The 27,082-nt window shown below is 39.8% G+C and overlaps 1 protein-coding gene across 1 annotated transcript in view; it reads right to left on the bottom strand.

The window, feature by feature from the left end:
* LOC128645416 (collagen alpha-1(XI) chain-like) overlaps window positions 1-27,082 on the bottom strand; it is a 256,246-nt gene that overhangs the window by 156,502 nt on the left and 72,662 nt on the right. Inside the window, exon 5 of the mRNA XM_053698409.1 lies at window positions 25,517-25,602. Within this exon, the coding sequence (XP_053554384.1) occupies window positions 25,517-25,602 (86 nt within the window). The remainder of the gene's footprint in view (window positions 1-25,516; window positions 25,603-27,082) is intronic.

The following is a 27,082-nucleotide window of genomic DNA, read 5'->3' on the forward strand; positions in this document are numbered from 1 at the left end:
AAAATCTACCTAAAAAACGTATATCTTCCGCCAACTCCGTGGGATGAGGCTTTACCCCTATAAAAAGGGCTTCCGCACTTCCGGATATTCAGTGTGAGGCGGCAACTGCATGAAGGAGCAAGTCTCATGGAAGAGAGCTGAAGAAAAGAAGTTGTGGAGTAGAGGCGGCGGATGATGGGTCCTTCGGCAACAGGAGCCGGGATGAAAAGGGTCCCAACATGGAAGAAGATTGTGGAGCGGAGACGGTTGAAGAGGCTGCCGAAATCCGCCTTTGCCAAGATGGGTCCCCGGCGCCAAGATGAAAAGGGCTCAACGTCGGATCAAGAGAAGCCAGGTTTTTGAACAGTGAGTACAACTATTGGGGTTAGTTAGGGCTTTTTTTGGGGTGTTTTTTATTTTCTATTTTTAAGAAAAGGCTTTTTTATTTTAACTTAAATGTTTTAGGTAGATTTTGTTATTTTTTTCATTTTATGGACATGCACATTAGTGTTAGTTATAAAGGTGGGTTTTTTTTTGAAAACTGTCGGCTAGATTACGAGTTTTGCGGTAAGAGGGGTGCGTTGCTAACTTGCACTTTATTCTCACCGCTCACTTTCCTACAGCGCTGGTATTACAGGTTTTTACAAACCCGGCGTTAAAAGGCAAGAAGTGCATAGGCCATACCGCACTCCAATACCAGCGGCGAGATGGTTATACGTGCTCATGCACGATTTCCCCATAGACATCAATGGGGAGAGCCGGCTGAGAAAAAGTCTAACATCTGCAAAAAAGCAGCGTTTAGCTCAGTAACGCAGCCCCATTGATTCCTATGGGGAAACACATTTTACAGGGAGTGCAGAATTATTAGGCAAATGAGTATTTTGACCACATCATCCTCTTTATGCATGTTGTCTTACTCCAAGCTGTATAGGCTCGAAAGCCTACTACCAATTAAGCATATTATGTGATGTGCATCACTGTAATGAGAAGGGGTGTGGTCTAATGACATCAACACCCTATATCAGGTGTGCATAATTATTAGGCAACTTCCTTTCCTTTGGCAAAATGGGTCAAAAGAAGGACTTGACAGGCTCAGAAAAGTCAAAAATAGTGAGATATCTTGCAGAGGGATGCAGCACTCTTAAAATTGCAAAGCTTCTGAAGCGTGATCATCGAACAATCAAGCGTTTCATTCAAAATAGTCAACAGGGTCGCAAGAAGCGTGTGGAAAAACCAAGGCGCAAAATAACTGCCCATGAACTGAGAAAAGTGAAGCGTGCAGCTGCCAAGATGCCACTTGCCACCAGTTTGGCCATATTTCAGAGCTGCAACATCACTGGAGTGCCTAAAAGCACAAGGTGTGCAATACTCAGAGACATGGCCAAGGTAAGAAAGGCTGAAAGACGACCACCACTGAACAAGACACACAAGCTGAAACGTCAAGACTGGGCCAAGAAATATCTCAAGACTAATTTTTCTAAGGTTTTATGGACTGATGAAATGAGAGTGAGTCTTGATGGGCCAGATGGATGGGCCCGTGGCTGGATTGGTAAAGGGCAGAGAGCTCCAGTCCGACTCAGACGCCAGCAAGGTGGAGGTGGAGTACTGGTTTGGGCTGGTATCATCAAAGATGAGCTTGTGGGGCCTTTTCGGGTTGAGAATGGAGTCAAGCTCAACTCCCAGTCCTACTGCCAGTTTCTGGAAGACACCTTCTTCAAGCAGTGGTACAGGAAGAAGTCTGCATCCTTCAAGAAAAACATGATTTTCATGCAGGACAATGCTCCATCACACGCGTCCAAGTACTCCACAGCGTGGCTGGCAAGAAAGGGTATAAAAGAAGAAAATCTAATGACATGGCCTCCTTGTTCACCTGATCTGAACCCCATTGAGAACCTGTGGTCCATCATCAAATGTGAGATTTACAAGGAGGGAAAACAGTACACCTCTCTGAACAGTGTCTGGGAGGCTGTGGTTGCTGCTGCACGCAATGTTGATGGTGAACAGATCAAAACACTGACAGAATCCATGGATGGCAGGCTTTTGAGTGTCCTTGCAAAGAAAGGTGGCTATATTGGTCACTGATTTGTTTTTGTTTTGTTTTTGAATGTCAGAAATGTATATTTGTGAATATTGAGATGTTATATTGGTTTCACTGCTAAAAATAAATAATTGAAATGGGTATATATTTGTTTTTTGTTAAGTTGCCTAATAATTATGCACCGTAATAGTCACCTGCACACACAGATATCCCCCTAAAATAGCTATAACTAAAAACAAACTAAAAACTACTTCCAAAACTATTCAGCTTTGATATTAATGAGTTTTTTGGGTTCATTGAGAACATGGTTGTTGTTAAATAATAAAATTAATCCTCAAAAATACAACTTGCCTAATAATTCTGCACTCCCTGTATGTTTACACCTAACACCTTAACATGAATCCCGAGTCTAAACACCCCTAATCTTACACTTATTAACCCCTAATCTGCCACCCCTGACATCGCTGACACCTACATTATATTTATTAACCCCTAATCTCCCGCTCTGGACATCACCGCCACCTACATTATATTTATTAATCCCTAATCTACTGCCCCCAACATCGCCGACACCTACATTATATTTATTAACCCCTAATCTCCCTCCCCCAATGTCGCCGCAACCTACCTACATTTATTAACCCCCTAACTTAAATATAATTTAAATAAATCTAAATAAAATTACTATCATTACCTAAATCATTCCTATTTAAAACTAAATTACATATTGTATCTATCTTAGGGTTTATTTTTATTTTACAGGCAAGTTTGTATTTATTTTAACTAGGTAGAATAGTTACTAAATAGTTATTAACTATTTAATAACTACCTAGCTAAAATAAATACAAATTTACCTGCAAAATAAAACCTAACCTAAGTTACAATAACACCTAAAACTGCACTACAATTAAATAAATTACCTAAATTAAATACAATTAAATAAATTAAATACAATTAGCTAAATTACAATAAAAACAAACACTAAATTACAGAAAAAAACAACAAATTACAAGATCTTTAAACTAATTACACCTAATCTAATAGATGTTTGATAGGGTTAGACTGTCTAGCTGGTGGGGAATCTAGCACACCTGAAGTAAACTTTATCCCAAAGTTTAAAGAGTTATAGTTAGTTGTGGTAGGTGGCGCAAACCAAGTTGCTATTCCCAATGTGTCTTACTGTAAATATGTGTGATAATATGTGGGCTCAATATATGTTAATGTTTTGATAAGTACTATTTTATATTCTCTTATGGGAAAAATTGGATGTCGAAACTTTTTAAAAAAAAATATATATTATACTTTATTTGATTCCGGTAAATTTACCCAATAATAGTGATGCTAAAAGTACAATTAAACAAATATTATTACAAATTCCTTCAAAGTTTAAAAAATGACACCGGTGTCTCTATGTATCTATGTATAAAATGTACGTAATATATAAAAATATATGAATATATAAAAATTAAATTAAAATAATATTGTTGAAATCTTGCAATTTATACAGTTATAGGTTTATCACAAGTTGTAATTTCTAACAAAATGTTTGTAAATACAATTTAATAGTGGATAAGACAATAGTTGCTGTATAGTTCATATAGGATACTTTGTTTCAAGTTCAGCTGTGCAATTGAGATCTTATCTTAGGTAACTATATATCAAATGTAGAGGTATGTTTGTGTGATTTTTATCACACTGTGATACAAGTATACAAATTAGTACCTTGAAGTGTATCTGTTTGATATCACTTTTGTGAGATGATTGCGGTTAAATAAACGCCGCTATGCCAATAATTTGCTGGTGGCAGTTCTATATGGGCTGCTGGCGGTTAAATAAATGCTGCTTTGGTTTCCTCTTGTTAGGTGGGCTTATCTGTTTGCTGCGAGAAAATTCACTTTTATATAAATGCTTGTGTAGTTGCCGTGGCCGCTTTGTTATCTTGTCCTTTGTCGGTCAGTGACCGATCGCGCTCTTAACGATTTCTTGGTGGGATCTTCGTTGCGGTTAGGTGCTAACTGTTTGCTGATGTTTTTTAAGTATCTCCGGTTTTTCTATTCTGTGGCTTTTCTGTCGGTTAGTGACCGATCACGATGGTATGGTTGTTGGATGACCTCCTGATGTGGAATATTTGCGTGCTTCTCCGGTCCGTTGTTCCCAGGTTTCTTTGATGTCGGTCAGTGACCGATCTGGTTACTGAAATGTGGTTGTGGGATAAGTAGAAAGTTTGTGGGATAAGTAGAAAGTTTGTAGGATAAGTAGAAAAAGGAATTCTAGTTATCAATGTGATCTTTGCGGTTAAATATATGCCGCTAAGTAGGAACTTGAATATATGCCGCTAAGTAGGAACTTGAATATTTCACCAGGGTATAGCTGGTATTCTCTTTGTCTTCTCCCTATCAAAATAAAAAAATCCCCCCCAAAATAAAAAAAAACCCTAGCCTAAGCAAAACTACCAATAGCCCTTAAAAGGGCCTTTTGCGGGGCATTGCCCCAAAGATATCAGCTCTTTTACCTGAAAAAAAACAACAACCCCCCCAACAGTAAAACCCACCACCCACACAACGAACCCCCCAAATAAAACCCTAACTAGAAAAATCTAAGCTCCCCATTGCCCTGAAAAGGGCATTTAGATGGGCATTGCCCTTAAAAGGGCATTTAGCTCTATTGCGGCCCAAAGCCCTAACCTAAAATTAAAACCCACCAATAAACCCTTAAAAAAACCTAACGCTAACCCAGACGGGCAGAAGTCTTCACCCAGACAGCATCCTCTATCTTCATCCATCCAGCGCGGAGTGGGTCCATCTTCAAGACATCCGACGAGGAGCATCCTCTTCTTTCCGACGACTTACGACGAATGAAGGTTCTTTTAAATGACGTCATCCAAGATGGTGTCCCTTAGATTCTGATTGGCTGATAGAATTTTATCAGTCAATCGGAATTAAGGTTGAAAAAATCCTATTGGCTGATGCAATCAGCCAATAGGATTGAACTTCAATCCTATTGGCTGATCCAATCAGCCAATAAGATTGAGTTTGCATTCTATTGGCTGTTCCAATCAGCCAATAGGATGTCAGCTCAATCCTATTGGCTGATTGGACCAGCCAATAGGATTTTTTCAACCTTAATTCCGATTGGCTGATAGAATTCTATCAGCCAATCGGAATCTAAGGGACGCCATCTTGGATGATGTCACTTAAAGGAACCTTAGGAGCATCCTATTCTGCTGATGACTACCCAACGAATGAAGGTTCCTTTAAGTGACGTCATCCAAGATGGCGTCCCTTAGATTCTGATTGGCTGATAGAATTCTATCAGCCAATCGGAATTAAGGTTGAAAAAATCCTATTGGCTGGTCCAATCAGCCAATAAGATAGAGCTGGCAGGACTTCCGGTGGGCGGGCACGGCGAGAGGACGCAGGTTTGCTGAGCTCCGTGTGTCTATGCTCACAAACCTGTGCTTTTTAACGCCTAAAGTGCCCAGAAAACTGTAATCCTTGGCAGGACAACTAAGCGACACCTGCCCGGACAAGACTTAGTGAGGAGCGCCTAGATCCGCTCCCCCGCCGGCAGCCGCATAAACAAGTAGTTGGAGTAAGATCGCGGTGGCAATCAGAGAAACCGGACCTCCCGCACCATCAAAAAAAAGAGTAGGTGAGAAGCCGAATAGGCTGGGGTAACACAGAGGAGAGCCAAAACCGAGCTCCTAGAAATCAGACACTGACAAGGCAACTTGCCCTAACAGCCTAAGAACTGCGCAACAAACTAACGGCGGCCATCTTGGAGATCGGCCCTATTCAAAAACCGTTAAGAGACACTATAAGCACAACAAACATACTGAACTGCTATTCCTTTTGGGGACTCAGTGGCCTTATTAACCCCCCCTCCTCCCAGGTTTATAACTTTCTACCACACGCTTGGCGCAGAGAGAGATCGATCATTCTGCAGGGAAGCCTGCTCATCACAGGGTAGCTGTTAACACAGAGCCCAATAATGCTATCAGTCCTGCACAGATAGAACACACGTGGGAGGGAGATAAACCTGCAGTACAATAGTGTCTGACCTGCTGAAGAAGCAGATATCTAAGGAGTTAAACACCCCAACCTGAGACTGACTACCAACCTCTCAAGGGTAAATTCTACTCAGGGGACAACAATAAACATGGCACACTAGACCGGAGCCAATTGTACCCCCCTCCCCATGCACAAACCTCCAGAAGCAGAATAGAAACAAACCCTCCTAGTCCTGGGAAAGAAGTTTAATTCTCCTACTAAACTATAATTACAGCAGAACCTTTGCTGTGAGCAGCCTGTATGCAAAAATACTATACTCCATACAATAAAAAGACTGACAACATGGCAGGAAGGCAAAAGCAAACAGAGAGACGCCAGAGAACCCAAACAGAGAACCAAGAACAGGCTCAGTCACTGCCAGAAACATCCATTACCACAACGCAAGACACACATCCTATTGTATCACAGTTGTCTGCGCTCTTCTTGCCTAAAATTGAACAATTGCAGACAGGAATGGATAGCTTGTCCGCAGACCTCAGGGCCTTCTCAACACGCCTAACTGCTGTGGAACAGAAAGCAGCGGAGGGAGAAGAAAGATACAGGGACACAACCTCCTCTATCACTACTCTCCAAAGACAAAACAAATTGCTGCAAGCCAAGGTAGATGACTTGGAGAACCGTTCAAGACGAAACAACCTCAGAATCGTCGGAGTGCCAGAGTCTATCCCCTCGGGGGCCTTAATGAACTTTGTAGAAACTATTCTCCCAGGCATACTCAAACTCCCATCTACGAGCATACCTTGCACTGCAGAAAGAGCACACAGAGTAGGAGCCCCCCAGCAGGAAGGTGTACCTAGACAGATAATGGTGCGCTACTTAAATTTCAGAGATAAAACGCTAATTCTCAGAGCGTACAGACAAAAGACACCTATTGACTTTGAAGGGAGGAAAATCTTCATCTTCCAGGACTATTCTGCAGATGTCTCAAAGAAAAGGAGAGAATTCACGCCTTACTGCAGAGACCTTATAGCTCAAGGTGAATCTATAGCACTCCTGTATCCAGCCAGATTGCGACTTCAAACGCCACAAGGCCCAAAGATATTTGAATCTCCGAAACACCTTCAACTATTTCTAGATCAAGCCAAGAGGCGTACAGATCGACCACGGCAGGTCCAACAAGAAGAAGAAGATGATACATGAAAGAGGACAAAACCAAGCAGGATTTGGAATCTTTTACTCAGGACTATTTAACCTACCAAGACTGACTGGAGGGACATAATGCACAGAAATTGGTGCTAAACGCTGCATACATATCCTTTTCCAGAATGGGGAGGGGGGGAGGGCTTTTGGGATTTTGTGAAGTTTGAACATTGGAAAGTTTACAAGTTTAGTTACTGTTTAAAATTTAAACGAACCAGAATCAGCTGATATAAATTAACAACTGTAGACAGAAGTAAGATAATATATATATTTGTTTACATCTACTGTACTAATTTATTGTTTAACCTTGCAGAGACCTGATCAGTAATAATACTACTACAAAACACCTCGATAGCTACGTGTGCTCTCCCCTGGGCAGCGAGCGGTAAGTGAGAAAGACAGAACCACTCTATTTCCCCCTACCACACTCTTACATAACCATAGCACACACCCCTTCAAGTTTCCTCATGAAACTGGTTTCTTGGAACGTTGGGGGCATTACGTCCCCCATCAAAAGAAAAACCATACTAAAATATTTGAGAAACCAACACACAGACATAGCAATCTTGGAAGAAACTCACTTGACCAACGCAGAACATCAGAAGCTAAGACAAGGATGGGTGGGAGAAGTTATCCATACCACGTATGAAGGGAAAAGAGCTAGAGGGGTAGCTATCCTCTTTAGAAAAAATCTAGACTACACTATAGTAAAACAACTGATAGATCCCGAGGGTAGATATGTGTTAACAAAAATCAAACTCAAACATAAACACATTGTCATAGGAGGAGTCTATGGCCCGCACACTGATAAAAAAGACTTCTGGAGAACTTTCAGTACTATCGTAACAAAGTTTGCTGACTCTCCGATGATTCTAGGGGGGGACTATAATATAGCCCCTCAAACCCCAGCAGACAGATTCAGGGACCCTAACTCAGCAACAAGACATAACACGACCTATAAAAATGCAAGGAGAGACTCCCTGATCTTGTCTAAATTTAAACACTCTTTAGCACTGACAGACATATGGCGAGATAAGCACCCGGAAGAAAGAAACTACACTTGCACCACCCCAGCCAAGGACACCCTATCCAGAATAGATCTATTCCTAACAACACACTCCTTGGGACAACAGATCACAAACACTACCATAGATGTTACGACCATATCAGATCATGCCCCCATTAGCCTTAAAATTAATCTTACGCCAACTAAAGAGGGACCCCGTAGGTGGTTCTTCCCGACTTACCTGTACGGAGACATAAATTTCAAGAGATTTCTAGAGGGAGAATGGAAAACCTATATGACTCTTAACTCCACACACCGACATGACACCCTACTACTCTGGGAGGCCGGAAAAGCGGTAATGAGGGGCCTTATATCCTCCTACACAATTAGTAGGTCAAAACGTTTGAAACAAAAGAGTGAAAATCAACTCAGAAGGGTGATTAGCGCTAGGAATAAATATTTGAGAAATCCAAACCCAACGACAAAACGACATTACATTGACGCAAAAACACTTAGAGACCTGTCATTACATCAGAACACTGTCAGGGAGATGACAGCAATACAAGCAAACTTTTACAGACATGGAGATAAGACAGGTAAGCTCCTAGCTAGACTCACTAAGTTCGCCAAACCTAACAAGTACATAGGTGCCATCAAGGTGGGAAATGCTATTCACACTACCACACCGCAGATACAAGCTGCCTTCTTGAGTTACTACCAATCCCTGTACAAAGAGGAAGCAATAGACAGAACACAAAAAACATCCTTCTGGGAAACCATACGTAACCCCACCATCTCAGAAGAACATCTAACTCTCCTTAATGCACCCATTTCAGAGACAGAAATAATGAAGGCCATAAACACCCTGCCCCTTGACAAGACCCCAGGTCCTGATGGACTACCAGGGGAATTTTACAAACTAGTGAAGGAGGAAGTGGTGACAACACTCACCACTCTCTACAATAAAATCATGAAGGGGGAAGAAGAGATCTCTACCCGTTTCACAGAGGCTAACATCTGTGTGATTCCCAAAGAAGGCAGAGATAATTTACTTACTCAATCCTACCGCCCAATATCCCTGTTAAATCAGGATTATAAACTACTAACCAAAATCCTGGCGGATAGACTTGCAGTGGCCCTACCCTCACTGATACATCGGGACCAGACGGGGTTTGTGAAGGGTAGATCCTCGGTGTTAAACATTCGAAAGCTCCAATTTATATTGACCCACTTCTGGAACCATACCAGAGAAGGTGGAGACAAAGACATGGAAGCCTGCGCTTTGCTTATAGACGCGGAGAAGGCCTTTGACATGGTCCTCTGGGACCATCTTTTTAACACTCTAGATAAATTTGGTATCAAGGGCCTTTTTGCAACTACGATTAAATCCCTATACGCGAACCCCCATGCCTCAATCTTGATCAACGGAATTCCCACACCCCCCTTCCAATTGGGTAGGGGAACAAGACAGGGTTGTCCACTGTCGCCCCTCCTTTTCGACATTGCCATCGAACCCCTAGCAATCAAGATTAGGGCGGAGTCAGAGGGACTGTGGGTGGGCAAGGTCCAGTGCCATTTGTCTCTCTTTGCAGATGACATGATCCTATACCTACAAAATCCAAAAACAAACATCCCTCACGTCATGCGCATCATACACCAGTTCAGCCAGGTCTCTGGCTACAAAATAAACACCGACAAGTCGGAGCTTGTTTGGCTGCTCCCGGGAGCACCCTGCGATGCTCTACCATACAGCTTTAAACAAGTCACCCATTCCTTCAAATATTTAGGAATCAAGCTATCCCGAAATCCTGGGGAATGGTACCATCTAAACTATCGCCCCCTAGTAAAAGAACTCCAGGAGACATTGCTCAGATGGGGCAAACTACCAGTAGCACTACCGGGTAGGATTGCGCTCGTCAAAATGATCATATTCCCGAAACTCCTATACTTGTTTCAGATGATACCTTACCACATTCATAAAGCAGACACACAATTACTAAACAAAGCAATGCTCTCCTTCATATGGGCAGGAAAAAAACACAAAATAAATTCTTCTAGACTAATGGCAGAGATCGCCTCAGGAGGCTTGGCTGTCCCCAACCTTGATGCATACTGTGAGGCAGCCCAAGTTAAATATGTACTGGACTGGTTGACAGAGAAAGCACACTTCACATTGCCAGAACTCGAAAAACAGGTCACGGCTCCATGGTCCTTGCAGGCACTCCCACACATGGCACCGACACACACACTCAAGATAGTTAAAAATTACCCACTTATATCCCAACCCCTCTCTGCTTGGTGGAAACTATGCAAGAGATCACGTTTCAACCCTACATACACGAAATACCTCTCTTTGAGAGGTAACCCAGGATTCCCCGCAGGAATTGATTCCCCAGTGTTCGCCACATGGGAGACTAGGGGGTTGACCTCCGTGTCCCAATTGATAAATGGGCTAGACATGAAGGTTAGACCTTTTCAAGAACTACAAACCCAATTTGACCTGCCCCGCACACACCACTTTGCATATCTACAAGCGAGACACTACACCCAAGACTTACTAAGACATACAGAACTTACTGACCAAAACTCAGACGTAAATAGACTGCTACATATGACAATGCAAGGTAGCACATCTATCTCCCCAACTTACAGACTACACATGAAACCGACAAACGCAGCCACGATCACACACATCAGTGACACATGGACACGTACCCTAAACACTGAAATTACACCAGACGTGATACAACGCAGCATACAATATGCAAGAGGAGCAACTCTATCAGCGATTGCTAGAGAATCACACACCAGACTGTTACAAGCAGCATACATACCACCCAAAATCTTCAAAAAATGGAGACCAGAAGCAGAAGGTCACTGCAAAAAATGCAAAGCAGCAGATGCGGACTTGCCGCACTTGCTGTGGAACTGCCCTATGATACGGAAATTTTGGGGCATGATAACATACTGGATAAAATCCACGTTCCACATTGAAGTGATGGTCTCCCCCAGACTGGTAGTATTCCTAGAGATCCCAACCTCAACACCTAACTCCCTAAAAAAAGTGATTACGAACATTATCCTACAAGCCAGAAAACTCATATTCAAAAATTGGTTGAGTCCAAAGACACCCACACTATCACAACTTAAAGCAAGCATGCACAAACAGGTTACATACGAAGCAGCAGACACCCTGAGAGATGTACAGTTAAGAACTAGACCCTTCATGAAAAAATGGGAACCCTACATACACACTTTACAGATTGCTGTGCAAACACAGCTTTTATCCCCCCTCAGAAACACTGAAGTCTTACTAGAACAACATCTGAGAGGCAAATGGGGTTTTTTATACGAAGAGAAACATAAGAGATAGGGTAGTGGACACCTGCCCACACATTATAAAGTCTGTCTTTCCGCCGCTGCCCAGGGGAGAGAAAATGACCTAACGATAAAAAAAAAAACTGCAAAGTTCTTAACGTGATTAGTGAAGAGATGAGATTAAGCTCGGCTCTGATTATTACTGTTTTGATTACCATTATCCTAATTTAGCTATTATTAAACGTTGTACTATTTGAAAGGGTTGGGTAGGGGAGGAGGGAGGTACGGGAGGAGAAAGAGAGAGGAAAAAGGAAAAGAGGGATCTACCATGGACTATTGCAGCAAAAAGACCAACCCCTAGGACACAGATTGAAACTCTCCTTCTGCTTTGAGAGAAAAGACTCTGGGCGTACCTGCAGAGAGACTGTATGTAAGAGCATCACTAGCAGCAAAGTAGACCCAGTATTATAATGTAAACATTCAATTGTAACATGTTTTTGATTTTCCATGTTCTGTGACCTATGGGAGTGATATCTCCACATGGTAACCCTTGTTTGATAAATAAAAGTTTTAAAAAAAAAAGATAGAGCTGGCATTCTATTTGCTGATTGGAACAGCCAATAGAATGCAAACTCATTCCTATTGGCTGATTGGATCAGCCAATAGGATTGAAGTTCAATCCTATTGGCTGATTGCATCAGCCAATATCATTTCTTCAACCTTAATTCCGATTGGCTGATAGAATTCTATCAGCCAATCGGAATCTAAGGGACACCATCATGGATGACCTCATTTAAAAGAACCTTCATTCATCGTAAGTCGTTGGAAAGAAGAGGATGCTCCGCGTCGGATGTCTAGAAGATGGACCCGCTCCGCGCTGGATGGATGAAGATAGAAGATGCCGTCTGGGTGAAGACTTCTGCCCATCTGGAGGACCACTTCTCCCGGCTTGGATGAAGACTTCTCCCGGCTTCATTGAGGACTTCTTGCTGCTTCGATGAGGAATTCTCCTGGCTTCATTGAGGATGGATGTCGGATCTTCAAAACTGTAAGTGGATCATCAGGGGTTAGTGTTAGTTTTTTTTAAGGGTTTATTGGCTGGGTTTTATTTTTAGGTTAGGGCTTGGGCCGCAATAGAGCTAAATGCCCTTTTAAGGGCAATGCCCATCCAAATGCCCTTTTCAGGGCAATGGGGAGCTTAGGTTTCTTAGTTTGGGTTTTATTTGGGTTGTTGGTTGTGTGGGTGGTGGGTTTTACTGTTGGGGGGTTGTTTGTATTTTTTTCAGGTAAAAGAGCTGATTTCTTTGGGGCAATGCCCCGCAAAAGGCCTTTTTAAGGACTATTGGCAGTTTAGTTTAGGCTAGGGTTTTTTTTTTATTTTGGGGGGGCTTTTTTATTTTGATAGGGCTATTAGATTAGGTGTAATTAGTTTAAAGATCTTGTAATATGTTGTTTTTTCAAATCAATCTGAACCGAAATTCGAATCGGTCCGAATCGATCCGAACCGAACAAAATTTTTTCGAAGATGCACATGTCTACTAATTGTTTTTAATTTATTTAATTGTATTTAATTTAGGTAATTTATTTAATTGTAGTGTTAGGTGTTAGTGTAACGTAGATCAGGTTTTATTTTACAGGTAAATTTGTCTTTATTTTAACTAGGTAGTTATTAAATAGTTAATAACTATTTAATAACTATTGTACCTAGTTAAAATAAATACAAACTTGCCTGTAAAATAAAAATAAACCCTAAGCTAGATACAATGTAACTATTAGTTATATTGTAGCTAGCTTAGGGTTTATTTTACAGGTAAGTATTTAGTTTTAAATAGGAATTATTTAGGTAATGATAGTAATTTTATTTAGATTTATTTAAATTATATTTAAGTTAGGGGGTGTTAGGGTTAGACTTAGGTTTAGGAGTTCATTAATTTAGAATAGTGGCGGCGACGTTGGGGGTGGCAGATTAGGGGTTAATAATATTTAACTAGTGTTTGCGAGGCGAAAGTGCGGCGGTTTAGGGGTTAATATGTTTGTTATAGTGGCGGCGATGTCTGGAGCGGCAGATTAGGGGTTAATTATTGTATTTTAGTGTTTGCAATGCAGGAGGGCCTTGATTTAGGGGTTAATAGGTAGTTTATGGGTGTTAGTGTACTTTTTAGCACTTTAGTTATGAGTTTTATGCTACGGCTTTGTAGTGTAAAACTCATAACTACTGATTTTAGAATGTGGTACGAATCTTGACGGGATAGGGTGTACCGCTCACTTTTTGGCCTCCCAGGACAAGCTCGTAATACCAGCGCTCTGGAAGTCCCATAGAAAAAAGACTATATGCAATTTGCGTGAGTTGATTTGCGGTAAGGCCAAAAAAGTGTGCGGTGCCCCTAAATCTGCAAGACTCGTAATACCAGTGGTAGTAAAAAAGCAGCGTTATGAGGCTTAACGCTGCTTTTTTACTCATAACGCAAGACTCGTAATCTAGCCGTGTATTTTTAATTTTTTTTTTAACTTAATATATATGTATTTTTTCTTGTGTTTTTTCTTGTAAACATAAATATATATTTTAAAATGTATATTTATGTTAGAAAAGGCATTAGTATTACAATTGTTTTATTACATAACATGCATGTAGTTATGTAATACTATAATTATAATGCAACTGTCTTTTATAACATAAATATCTTAACTTAGCTAAGCAAACCTACTTCTCTTCTCGTATATCCACTCACTCCTCAAACCCTAAAACACTCTTCTCCATTTTTAACTCTCTCCTCTACCCACCTGCACCCCCCCCCTCATCTGCATTCATTGCTCAAAACCTGGCTAACTACTTTTTCAATAAAACACTTACCATCCAAAGAAACATCCCAACACAAGCCTGCAATCTCTAAACTTCGCTCCCAGTCACCCTCTCTTCCACTCTCTGCACCCTCCTCCCAACCACTGAGAGTGAAGTGGCATCCCTATTGTCTTCTTCACACCTCACTACCTGCCCACTTGACCCTATTCCTTCACGTATAATACCTTCTCTGTATCCCACCCTCACTCCGGCTCTTACTCACATATTCAACCTATTCTTTTCTACCGGCTCGTTCCCTGCCTCCTTCAAACATGCAAAGGTCACCCCATTCTCAAAAAACCCTCCCTTGACCCTAACTCTCCTGCAAACTACCAGCCCATATCACCACTCCCGCTAGCTTAAAAAATCTTTGAAAAAATAGTTTTCGATCGCTTAACCCACTTCCTGTCCTCCAACTCATTGCTCGACCCCCTGTAATCTGGCTTCCGTCCCAAACACTCAACTGAGACTGCCCTCACCAAGGTTACAAATTATCTCCTTTCTGTTAAAAAAAAAGGCAACTACATACTCATCTTACTTAACCTCTCTGCTGCCTTTGACACTGTTGACTATCCCCTTCTCCTACTGACTATCAGCTCTCTTGGGCTCTGTGACACTGCCCTCTCCTGGATTCACTCTTATCTCTCTAACAGATCCTTCTCCATCTCTTTTGCTGGTGACACCTCCTCTGTATTGCTTCTGTCTTTCTGGGTCCTCTACTCTTCTCGATTTACACATCTTCACTGGGTAAACTTATCAACAGCTATGGCTTCAACTATCACCTCTATGCTGATGATATCCAGATCTACCTTTCCACCCCTGCACTCTCTCCTTCTGTCAATTCTCACATCGGCGACTGCTTATCTGGCATTTCCTCCTGGATGGCCTCTCACCACCTAAAATAAACATGTCCAAGACTGAACTACTTCTAATCCCCCCTCTAACTCTACTCCAGTTTATAATTTTTCCATCTCTGTTGGCGACACCACTATCTTCCCATCACCCCAAGTCCCCTGCCTCGGAATCACACTTGACTCAAATCTGTCCTTCATTCCCCACATCCAATTGCTCTCTTCATCCTGCCGCAACACCTATGCAATATCTCCAAAATTCGTCCGTTTCTAAATGCTGAAACTACTAAACAGCTAATCCACTCCCTGGTAATTTCCCGACTTGACAACTGTATTAACTTACTATCTGGCCTCCCTCTCTCCCGCCTCTCTCCCCTTCAATCCATCCTGAATGCATCTCTCAGGCTAATCCACCTATCTTGATGCTCTGTTTCTGCTGCACCTCTCTGTGAGTCCCTTCACTGGCTCCCCATTCACAGCAAAATTAAATTAAAAATTCTCACCCGACCTACAAAGCCCTCACCAATGCTGCCCCACCCTACCTGTCCTCACTCATCAACAAATATACTTGAGCTCACCCCTAAGATCCAACAATGACCTGCTCCTCGCGTCCTCTATCATCCCCTCCTCTCATTCTAGACTACAGGACTTCTCTTGTGTGACACCAACCCTCTGGAATGCACTTCCTTGAGCTGTCAGACTTTCCCCTAACCTCTCCTCCTTTAAACGTTTCCTAAAGACCTTTTTGTTCAGGGAAGCTTATCACCTGACTCATTAACAAATTAACTTCACTTACCTAACAGTTGCCCTCATCTATCTCCTCACTAATATCATTCTCACCTTTGCAGTCCTCACCACCTGTTTCCCATCCTCCTACCCATCTAGATTGTAAGTTCCCACAGTAATAGGGCCCTCAATTCCCCCTGTATTTGTCTGTAAAATTTTGTCTTTTATTGTATTGTTTCTCCGTTGTACTTTTATCTTTGTATCCATGGGCAGCGCTAGGGAATCTGTTGGCGCTTTATAAATAAATAATAATAATAAAATAATAATATTTTAAAAAATATATTTATATTTAAAATAATAAACTCATCAAGCAAGAATATCTACATTTTAATTTATATATCCAACTCTTAAACTAATATGCATTATACATGACCATGCATTTTATTTCAAACATTGTAGACATTAGACATGTGCATTTTGTTTCAGACTAATTTTGTCCGATTTGGATGCATCTGAATTGCCGAATCGGCCCAACCCTAAAAAATTCAGAAAATTTTCCGAAAATCAATAAATATGTTTCCGAATTTTCGGATACATTGTTCATATTCAGAATTTTTCATTGCTCCTTCCTAAACCACAGTTACCGACACTAACTTTTATATATATATATATATTAAAGGTATACCCCTAAACCACCGTTCCCTGACATCGCTAAAACTAACTAAACCTATTAACCCCTAAACCGCACCTCCCCACATCGCCGACACAAACTAAACCTATTAACCCATAAACCGTCGTTCCAAAACATTGCCGACACGATCTAAACCTATTAACCCCTAAACCACACACCCCCACATCGCTGACACAAACTAAACCTATTAACCCCTAAACCGCACCCCCACATCGCCAACACTAACTAAACCTATTAACCACTAAACTGCCATTCCAAAACATCGTCGACACTAACTAAAGCTATTAACCCCTAAACCGCCGTTCACAAAGATCGCCAATACTAACTAAACCTATTTACCCCTAAACCGCCGGCCCCCACATCGCAAAAACCTAAATTAAAGTATATTAACCCCTAAACCTAACACCCCCTAAACCTAAACCTAACACCCCCTAACTTTAACATAATTAAAATATAACTAAATTAGTTACAATTATTATCTAATACTACCTATTTAAATCTAAATACAAAGTAACTTACCTATATTAACCCCTAAACCTAACACCCCTAACTTTAAACCTAACCCTAACCCTAAACCTTACACCCCCTAACTTTAACATAATTAAAATATAACTAAATTAAAGTTACAATTATTAACTAATAATACCTATTTAAATCTAAATACATTGTAACTTACCTGTGAAATAAAACCTAAGCTAGCTACAATATAACTAATAGTTATATTGTAGCTAGCTTAGGTTTTATTTCTATTTCACAGGTAAGTTTGTATTTATTTTAACTAGGTAGACTAGTTAGTAAATAGTTATTAACTATTTACTAAATACCTAGTTAAAATAAATACAAACTTACCTGTGAAATAAAAATAAAACCTAAGCTGCTTTACACTAAAACATACCATTACAAAAAATAAAAAACACTAAAATTACAAAATATAAAAAAAACTACCATTACAAAAAAATAACAAAAGAAATGATCCAAAACAATAAAAATTATTCCTATTCTAATACCCTTTTAAAAAAACACCCCACAATAAAAACAAACAAACCCTAATCTATAATAGACTACCAAGGGCCCTTAAAATTGCATTTTGGGGGCCCTTAAAATTGCCTTTTGTAGGGCATTGCCCTAAAGTGAGCTCTTTTGCTACAAAACAAAACAAATACCCCCTAACAGTATACAACCCCCACCCCTCAAACCCACAAAATAAAAATAAAGTAAAACCTAATCTACTCATTGCCCTGAAAAGGGCATTTGTATGGGCATTACCCTTAAAAGGGCATTTAGCTATTTTGCTGTCCAAGCCCTAATCTAAAAATAAAAACCCACCGCAAAACGAAAAAAAAGACATTACACAAAATAACAAACAAATTATCAAAAATAATAAAATTGATTCCTATTATAATACCCATTTAAAAAAAAACACCCCAAAATAAAAAACATAATCTAGAATAAACTACCAATGGCCCATAAAAAGGCCTTTTGTAGGGCATTGCCCTAAAGATATCAGCTCTTTTTCTGAAAAAAAAATTACAAAGACCCACTAACATTACAAACCCCCACTCCCCCAAACCCACAAAATAAAAAACTATCTAAAAAACCTATTCTACCCATTGCCCTGAAAAGGGCATTTGGATGGGCAATACCCTGAAAAGGGCATTTAGCTCTTTTGCTGCCCAAACCCTAATCTAAAAAAAAAAACCACCCCAAAAAACCTTAAAAAAACCTAACACTAACCCCTCTTTAGGTACTCACAGTTGTTGAAGTCCGCTTGAACTATCTTCATCCTGGCGGCTCTATCTTCATCCATCACGGGACCGGCATCTTCTTCATCCCTGCGGAGGCAGAGATCCAGGCAAAGGTCCAAGGCAGAGGTCTATGCAAAGGTCCAAGGCAGAGGTACAGGTGGAGGTCCATTGATCCGACGTGGAGGTCCTCTTCATGCGATCATCCGTGGCACACTGAGGATTGAAATGCAAGGGAACCCTTTTATACTGGGGGTACCATTGCATTCCTATTGGCTGAAAAATGTGAATCAGCCAATAAGAATTAGGGCTGCTAAAATCCTATTGGCTGTTCAAATCAGCCAATAGGATTTAAGCAGCTCTCATTCTATTGGATGATTTATCAGCCAATAGAATGAGAGCTGCTTAAATTCTATTGGCTGATTTGAGCAGCTCTAATTCCTATTGGCTGATTCAAATTTTTCAGCCAACATGAATGCAAGGGATGCCTTCTTGAATCGTGTACCTTGCACTGAAGATTCAGTGTACGGCAGCGACCGTATGAAGAGGATGCTCCACTCTAGATGTCTTCAGGATGGGCTCACTCCGTGCCGCCAGGATCAAAATAGAAGATGCCGCCTGGATGAAGATAGAGGAGGCCGTCTGGATGAAGACTTCTCGTCACCTGGATGAAGATCGTTCAAGCGGGACTTCAAAATCTGTAAGTGGATCTTCGGGGGTTAGGGTTTTTTAAGGGTTTTTTGGGTGTTTTTTTTTTTTAGATTAGGGTTTGGGCAGCAAAAGAGCTGAATGCCCTTTTCAGGGCAATGGGTAGATTAGGTTTTTTAGATAGTTTTTTTTATTTTGTGGGTTTTGGGGGGTGGGGGTTTGTAATGTTAGTGGTTCATTGTAAAAAAAAAAAAAAAGAAAAGAAAAAGAGCTGATATCTTTAGGGCAATGCCCTACAAAAGGCCCTTTTAAGGGCCATTGGCAGTTTATTCTAGATTAGGTTTTTATTTTGGGGTGTTTTTTTTAAATGGGTTTTAGAATAGGAATAATTTTTATTATTTTTGATAATTTGCTTGTTATTTTGTGTAATTGGGGTGGGTTTTTATTTTTAGATTAGGGCTTTGGCAGCAAAAGAGCTAAATATCCTTTTAAGGGCTATGCCCATACAAATGCCCTTTTCAGGGCAATGGGTAGATTAGGTTTTAAGTTATTTTCATTTTGTGGGTTTGGGAGGTGGGGTTTGTATACTGATAGGGGGTGTTTGTCTTGTTTTGTAGCAAAAAAGCTGTTAACTTTAGGGCAATGACCTACAAAGGCCCTTTTAAGGGCCCTTGGTAGTATATTATAGATTAGGGTTTTTTAATTTTGGAGTGTTGTTTTTTTTTTAAAAAAAAGGGTATTAAAATATGAATCATTTTTATTGTTTTGGATAATTTCGTTTGTTATTTTTTGTAATGGTAGTTTTTTTTTTATTTTTTTGTAATTTTTGTGTTTTTTATTTTTTGTAATGGTATGTTTTAGTGTAAGGCAGCTTAGGTTTTATTTTTATTTCACAGGTAAGTTTGTATTTATTTTAACTCGGTAGTTAGTACTTTGTTAATAACTATTTACTAACTAGTCTACCTAGTTAAAATAAATACAAACTTACCTGTGAAATAAAAATAAAACCTAAGCTAGCTACAATATAACTATAAGTTATATTGTAGCTAGCTTAGGTTATATTTCACAGGTAAGTTACTTTGTATTTAGATTTAAATAGGTATTACTAGTTAATAATTGTAACTTTAATTTAGTTATATTTTAATTATGTTAAAGTTAGGGGGTGTTAGGTTTAGGGTTAGGGTTAGGGTTGGGTTTAAAGTTAGGGGGTGTTAGGTTTAGGGGTTAATATAGGTACGTTACTTTGTATTTAGATTTGAATAGGTATTATTAGTTAATAATTGTAACTTTAATTTAGTTATATTTTAATTATGTAAACATTAGGGGGTGTTTGGTTTAGGGTTAGGGTTAGGTTTAAAGTTAGGGGGTGTTTAGGGGTTAATAGGTCTAGTTAGTGTTGTCGATGTGGGGGGTGCGGTTTAGAGGTTAATAGGTTTCGTTCTTGTTGGCGATGTGGGGGGGTGCAGTTTAGGGGTTAATAGGTTTAGTTCATGTCGGCGATGTGGGGGGCAGTTTAGGGGTTAATAGGTTTAGTTCTTGTCGGCAATGTTTCGGAACAGCGGTTTAGGGGTTAATAGGTTTAGTTAGTGTTGGCAATGTGGGGGGTGCGGTTTAGGGGTTAATAGGTTTTGTTTGTGTCGGCGATGTGGGGGGGGTGCGGTTTAGTGGTTAATATGGTTTAGTTCGTGTCGGCGCTGTTTTGGAACAACGGTTTAGGGGTTAATAGATTTAGTTAGTGTTGACAATGTGGGGGGTGCAGTTTAGGGGTTTATAGGTTTAGGTAGTGTTAGTGATGTGGGGGGATGGCGATGTAGGGGTTAATAGCTTTATTAAGTTGCAGCGTGGGTGGCGGCGGTTTAACATAATTTTGTTTTTCCAATTGCCGGAACATTAGCTAGAAATAACAATTCGGTCCGTAATAAAGATTCGGTCCGACATTAATAATAATTCGGTAATGGTTTTGAATGCATCCAAATTTAAAAATTCAGAATGATATGAATATGAACACATACCGAATTATCATGAATGTCTCGAACCAATTTTTTTTAGGCCCGAATCGAAACGAAACAAGCAAACCAAATTTTTCGATCACGCACAAGTCTAGTAGACATAATGTGATCAGCTGCTCCGCGCTGGATGGATGAAGATAGAAGATGCCGCCTGGATGAAGACTTCTGGCCGTCTGGAGGACCTCTTCTTCCCGGCTTGGATGAAGACTTCTGCCCGTCTGGAGGACCACTTTGCGCAGCTTCGTTGAGGACTTCGGCCCAGTTGGGTGAAGACTTCTCAAGGTAGGGTGATCTTCAAGGGGTTATTGTTAGGTTTTAATAAGTGGGTATTGGGTATGTTTTAGAGTAGGGTTGAGTGTGTGGGTGGTGGGTTCTAATGTTGGGGGGGGGGATTGTACTTTTTTTTACAGGTAAAAGAGCTGATTACTTTGGGGCAATGCCCCGCAAAAGACCCTTTTAAGGGCTTTTTGTAATTTAGTATAGGGTAGGGCTTTTTATTATTTTTTTATTTTTTTATTTTATTAGGGGGATTAGATTAGGTGTAATTAGTTTAAAAAACTTGTAATTAATTTATTATTTTCTGTAATTTAGTGTTTGTTTTTTTTCCGTACTTTATATAATTGTATTTAATTGTATTTAATTGTAGTTAATGTAGGGAATTATTTAAATTATAGTGTAGTGTTAGGTGTAATTGTAACTTAGGTAAGGTTTTATTTTACAGGTATATTTGTATTTATTTTAGCTAGGTAGCTATTAAATAGTTAATAACTATTTAATAACTATTCTACCTAGTTAAAATAAATACAAAGTTGCCTGTAAAATAAAAATAAATCCTAAGCTAGCTACAATGTAACTATTAGTTATATTGTAGCTAGCTTAGGGTTTATTTTATAGGTAAGTATTTAGTTTTAAATAGGAATAATTTAGTTAATTGTAGTTATTTTATTTAGATTTATTTCAATTATATTTAAGTTAGGGGGGGTTAGGGTTAGATTTAGGCTTAGGGGTTAATAACTTTAATATAGTGGAGGCGACGTTGGGGCGGCAGATTAGGAGTTAATAAGTGTAGGTAGGTGGTGGCGATGTTAGGGACGGCAGATTAGGGGTTAATAAATATAATGTAGGGTTCGACGATGTTGGGGGCGGCAGATTAGGGGTTAATACATATAATGTAGGTGGTGGCGGTGTCCGGAGCCGCAGATTAGGGGTTAATAATATAATGTAGCTGTCGGCGATGTTGGGGACAGCAGATTAGGGGTTAATAAGTGTAAGATTAGGGGTGTTTAGACTCAGGGTTCATGTTAGGGTGTTAGGTGTAGACATAAAAGGTATTTTCCCATAGGAATCAATGGGGCTGCGTTAGGAGCTGAGCACTGCTTTTTTGCAGGTGTTAGGGTTTTTTTTCAGCCGGATCTCCCCCATTGATACCTATGGGGAAATCGTACACGAGCATGTTTAGCCAGCTCACTGCTACCGTAAGCAGCGCTGGTATTACAGTGAGATGTGGAGCAAAATTTTGCACTCCACTCACTTTTCTGCGGCTAACGCCGGGTTTGTAAAAACCTGTAATACCAGCGTTGTCTGTAGGTGAGCGGTGAGCATAAACTGCTTGTTAGTACCGCACACCATTACCGACAAAACTCATAATCTAGCCGACTGTCTTTAATATCAAATAATAAACACAAGCAACATTAATTACATTTTACTTTACATAGTAACTGAGGTTTAAAAAAGACAGTAGTCGATCAAGTTCAACCTATACAGATCTTAATATAAAAGCTCCAGTTGAGCTTAGATTAATCCCTTTAAAAAGGTGACCATTTAACACAAGCAATCATATTCCTGAATTCTGTTTTTAGCCAAAAATGTATCTAAATTTTTTTTAAATGTATCTAAACCATTTTTAAATGTATTTAAGGTATTGGCATTTACGACCTCCTCAGGTAATAAATTCCGCTATTCTGCTCTTACAGTGAGAAAAATGTTTACATTACAGGAGATTAAATCTCCTTTCCTCCAGCCTTAAATTGTGACCTCTTGTCACAAACATCTTTCTTGGAATAAACAGAACTTCTGCCATTTCTGCATATGGGCCTTGAATATATTTATATAAAGTAATAACGAGGGACCGGAATTAAAGTGTCCCCTATTCCTCCCAGAAGGTAGCACCCCCAACCAAGTGGTATCCCTAGGTGCCTCATTAAATTGCCGACAACATACTAAAAGGGCGACTTGATCCCCTGCCCCCTGTTCATAGGCACCCCTTTTAAGGAGGGCCGGACCGGGGCTCAATTCCTGTCCAGCACTGAGATCTAGGAGCCCGGCTAGACCGATGAGGTTTTGCCAGCCTTCTGGTGTTTTCCACATCTCCTTGTTATGCACAATGTAGATCATTTAAAGTATTGTAAATATCTTAAAAATGTATTTAATGGTTGCTTGCTATTATTTCAAATATAAATATATATATTTAAAAATATATTTGTATGCTTAAAATAATAGAAAGCATCATTAAAACATTTTACTTTATCAGTGGCGTCACTAGGGTTGGTGTCACCCGGTGCGGTAAGTCATGGTGTCACCCCCCCCCAGAAAGCAGACACACACAAAAACACAGGCATACACACATACAAACACTCAGACACACTTAAAAACATACTCAGATGCACACACAAACACTCGGAAACACACTCAGACACACACACAAAAACACACACACAAAAACACACACACAAAAACACTGAGACACACAAAAACTCAGACACACACACATACAAAATATGTAAACTGCACTGCATTAATTATGAAGCTCATGCCTAGAGCTCCTCCCTGGCTCAGCAGAACATCAAATGAAAGATAAACAGAGCACTCTAAAATAAATCACTGAAGAAAAGGTTTAGGCGCACAAACTATGAAAATTCTGCTCTCTGACTCTGTTCCAAGTCTGTCAGTGCACAGCCCTGGGCCGCGTGTCACTGAGCAGTGAGCACAGATAGGCAGGCAGGTTTAGGCTAGCAGCGCAACTTTGCAAGCCCCACGGCACACCCACAACATTCATAGTGAAATTGGGCAGGGGAGGAGCAAAGTACAAACAAGCAAAAGCAGCCGGGAAAACTATTTGTTGAAATTGCAGCACTGGCTCAAGGGGCAAAAAAATTGTGTGTCTACAACTTCCCCAGTCCCACTAATGTTCACAAATGCCAGCCTCTAATAAAATAATCTATGCATCTCAACATTGTATTTCTTTGAATTTCAATAAAATGTAAAAAAAAAAAAATTTTTTTTTTTTTTTTTTTGGTGTCACCCCCTGGAGGGTGTCACCCGGGTGCGGCCCGCCCCCCCGCCCCCCCCCTAGTGACGCCACTGTACTTTATAGATATATACAATACTTCTCATTTTATTTTTATTTTTTTGCAACAGTTCCTTTAGAAATATCCCAAGGTAACTGGTGGCTGCCTGTATTTTGTAATAATGTATCTATTATTCAAATTTGCAATGTAGTACTGTGCATTCTTAAATGGATAATCCCTTTATTACCGATACCCCAGTTTTGCATATCCAACACAGTTATATTAATATACTTTTTACCTCTGTGATTACCTTGTATCTAAGCCTCTGCAGACTGCCCCCTTATCTCAGTTCTTTTCACAGACTTGCCTTTTATCTAATCAGTGCTGACTCCTAGGTAACACCATGGAACAGGGCACAATGTTATCTCTATGGTACACATAAACTAGTGCTGTCTAGCTGTAAAAAACTGTCACAATGTATTGCGATAAGATGCGGCCTTCAAGGGCTTAGAAATTAGCATATGAGCCAACCTACGTTTAGCTTTCAACAAAGAAAACTAAGAGTGTGAGGCGGGCTTTCCCAGGGGGGGTGCTAGAGCTTATAAGGGGAGGCGCAGGGGCAGTGACAGTGCACTGTCCTATGGAAACCACAAGAAGCAAAAAGAGCCGACTATGACACTTGCCATTTCATGGTGGAAAAAAGGCAAAGGATGGGCTGTAGGTGGAAGAAAGGCACTGAGGTCGAAATCACTCTGACTGGGTTGCTTTTGTTGCCTTGATCAGTAACTTGCATTTAATAAAGGAGTAATAAAATGCAAAGTGAAACTTCAGTGAAACATTCTTTTGGTTGAGCAGAATCCGCTCTTGGTAGCTTTGTGTGAACCCTGGATCAATTGTAAATTCCACAAATTAAAACTAAAAATAAATATTTTCTATAAAAAAATAAAATAACGTAACATCTATTATTTTGTGCCCCCCACAAAAGACTTTGCAAACCCCTGCCCTATCTGAATCAAGAACGTTTAATTTTGACTAGACTATTCCTTTAATTTGACTCGTGTTTCTTTAAGGTGCTGTATCAAATAGTATGTTTATAATCTGGGTCTAGTGATGTCATCAATTAAATAATTCTTTACCAGAATAAGCTATTGCTGTTTATATTCAGTGGTTACCTTTTCCATTGCTGCATGAGAATCAGTTGCTCTGGTTGTTCCATCTATCACCTTCAAATGAGCAGGCTGTATGTTCACTGAAGATTCTAGAACAAAAATACAAAGTTAGTAAATAGGAAATGCAGAGAAGTGATTGAGCATGAGGATACAGAATGTAAAAATAGGAAGGAAGTGAGAACAAAAATACTTTTTTCTTGGTATCCTTTGGTAAAAAGCATGCCAAGGTGGGCTCAGGAGCAGCAATACCCTACTAGGAGCTGGCTGTTGATTGGTGGCTGCACATATATACTTCTTGTCATTTGCTTACCTTGTGTGGTCAGCTAGCTCCCATGAGTGCATTGGAGCTCTTTCAACAAAGGATACCAAGAGAATGAAACACATTGGATAATATAAGTAATTTAAAATGTTGTTTAAAATGCTATACTCTTTCTGAATCATGAAAGTAAATTATTATCCTATCACAATTTATTGGACCTCTATTGATTACCCATTTAACATTAAAGGGACAGTCAACCCAAAAAATAATATAACTTATTTAGATAATGTATTTAACGATTTGTACAGAAAACTGTAGCCCAATTTTGATGTCAATATAATTTGCAAGTAAAAAGACTTACTAGTTCTCATTCAGCCATTTTGAAATGGCCTCCTGACCCCTCCTTCCTGGCGTCATCCAGCCTTCATTTTCAGCTTCCACTGAATGAAACTTTTCGATCCTGCTAGTTCCCGTTTTTTGCGCATGCCCATAGTGTGTTATATAGAGATACATTCATCCATACAAATTCAACATCTTAAAAACGCATTGCTGCAGATAGTTTTACTCAAAGCATATTGTCAGTACGGTACATACGGTCCGATTATAGTTGGTACTATTTGTAAGCTTGAAAGAAAAAGATGCAGTATTATATTTATACCCCAAATAAACCTATGGGGAATAATAATCAATGTAAATCACGCATCTAAAATATGAACTATGCGCTTTCAATACATGAGCTATTTTACTTTTAGCATTAACTATTGATAGTCAGCAGAATGCACACACCAATGAAAATTATTTATCACGCATAGCTGAAGCAAGCAATTAACACATAAGAAGACATAAAATCAGTCCATATCGAAGTCTGCACACCATCTGCTAGAAAATCTTCCCCTCCCTGCACAAAGAGTGGGTTTGCTGCAGTTATTAAATATATGCACAGCGGCACAGAAGAACATTGTCCTATTTTCTAGATGTGCAGGGAGGGGAGGATTTTCTAGCAGACGGTGTGCAGACTTCGATATGGTGTGTGCATTCTGCTGACTATCAATAGTTAATGCTAAAAGTAAAATAGCTCATGTATTGAAGGCGCATAGTTCATATTTTAGATGTGTGATTTACATTGATTATTATTCCCCATAGGTTTATTTGGGGTATAAATATAATACTGCATCTTTTTCCTTCCAGCTTACAAATAGTACCAACTATAAACGGATCGTATGTACCGTACTGACAATATGCTTTGAGTGAAACTATCTGCAGCAATGAGTTTTTAAGATATTGAATTTGTATGGATGAATGTATCGCTA

Source organism: Bombina bombina, chromosome 1 (assembly GCF_027579735.1).
Source record: "Bombina bombina isolate aBomBom1 chromosome 1, aBomBom1.pri, whole genome shotgun sequence".
Taxonomy (NCBI): Eukaryota; Metazoa; Chordata; class Amphibia; order Anura; family Bombinatoridae; genus Bombina; species Bombina bombina.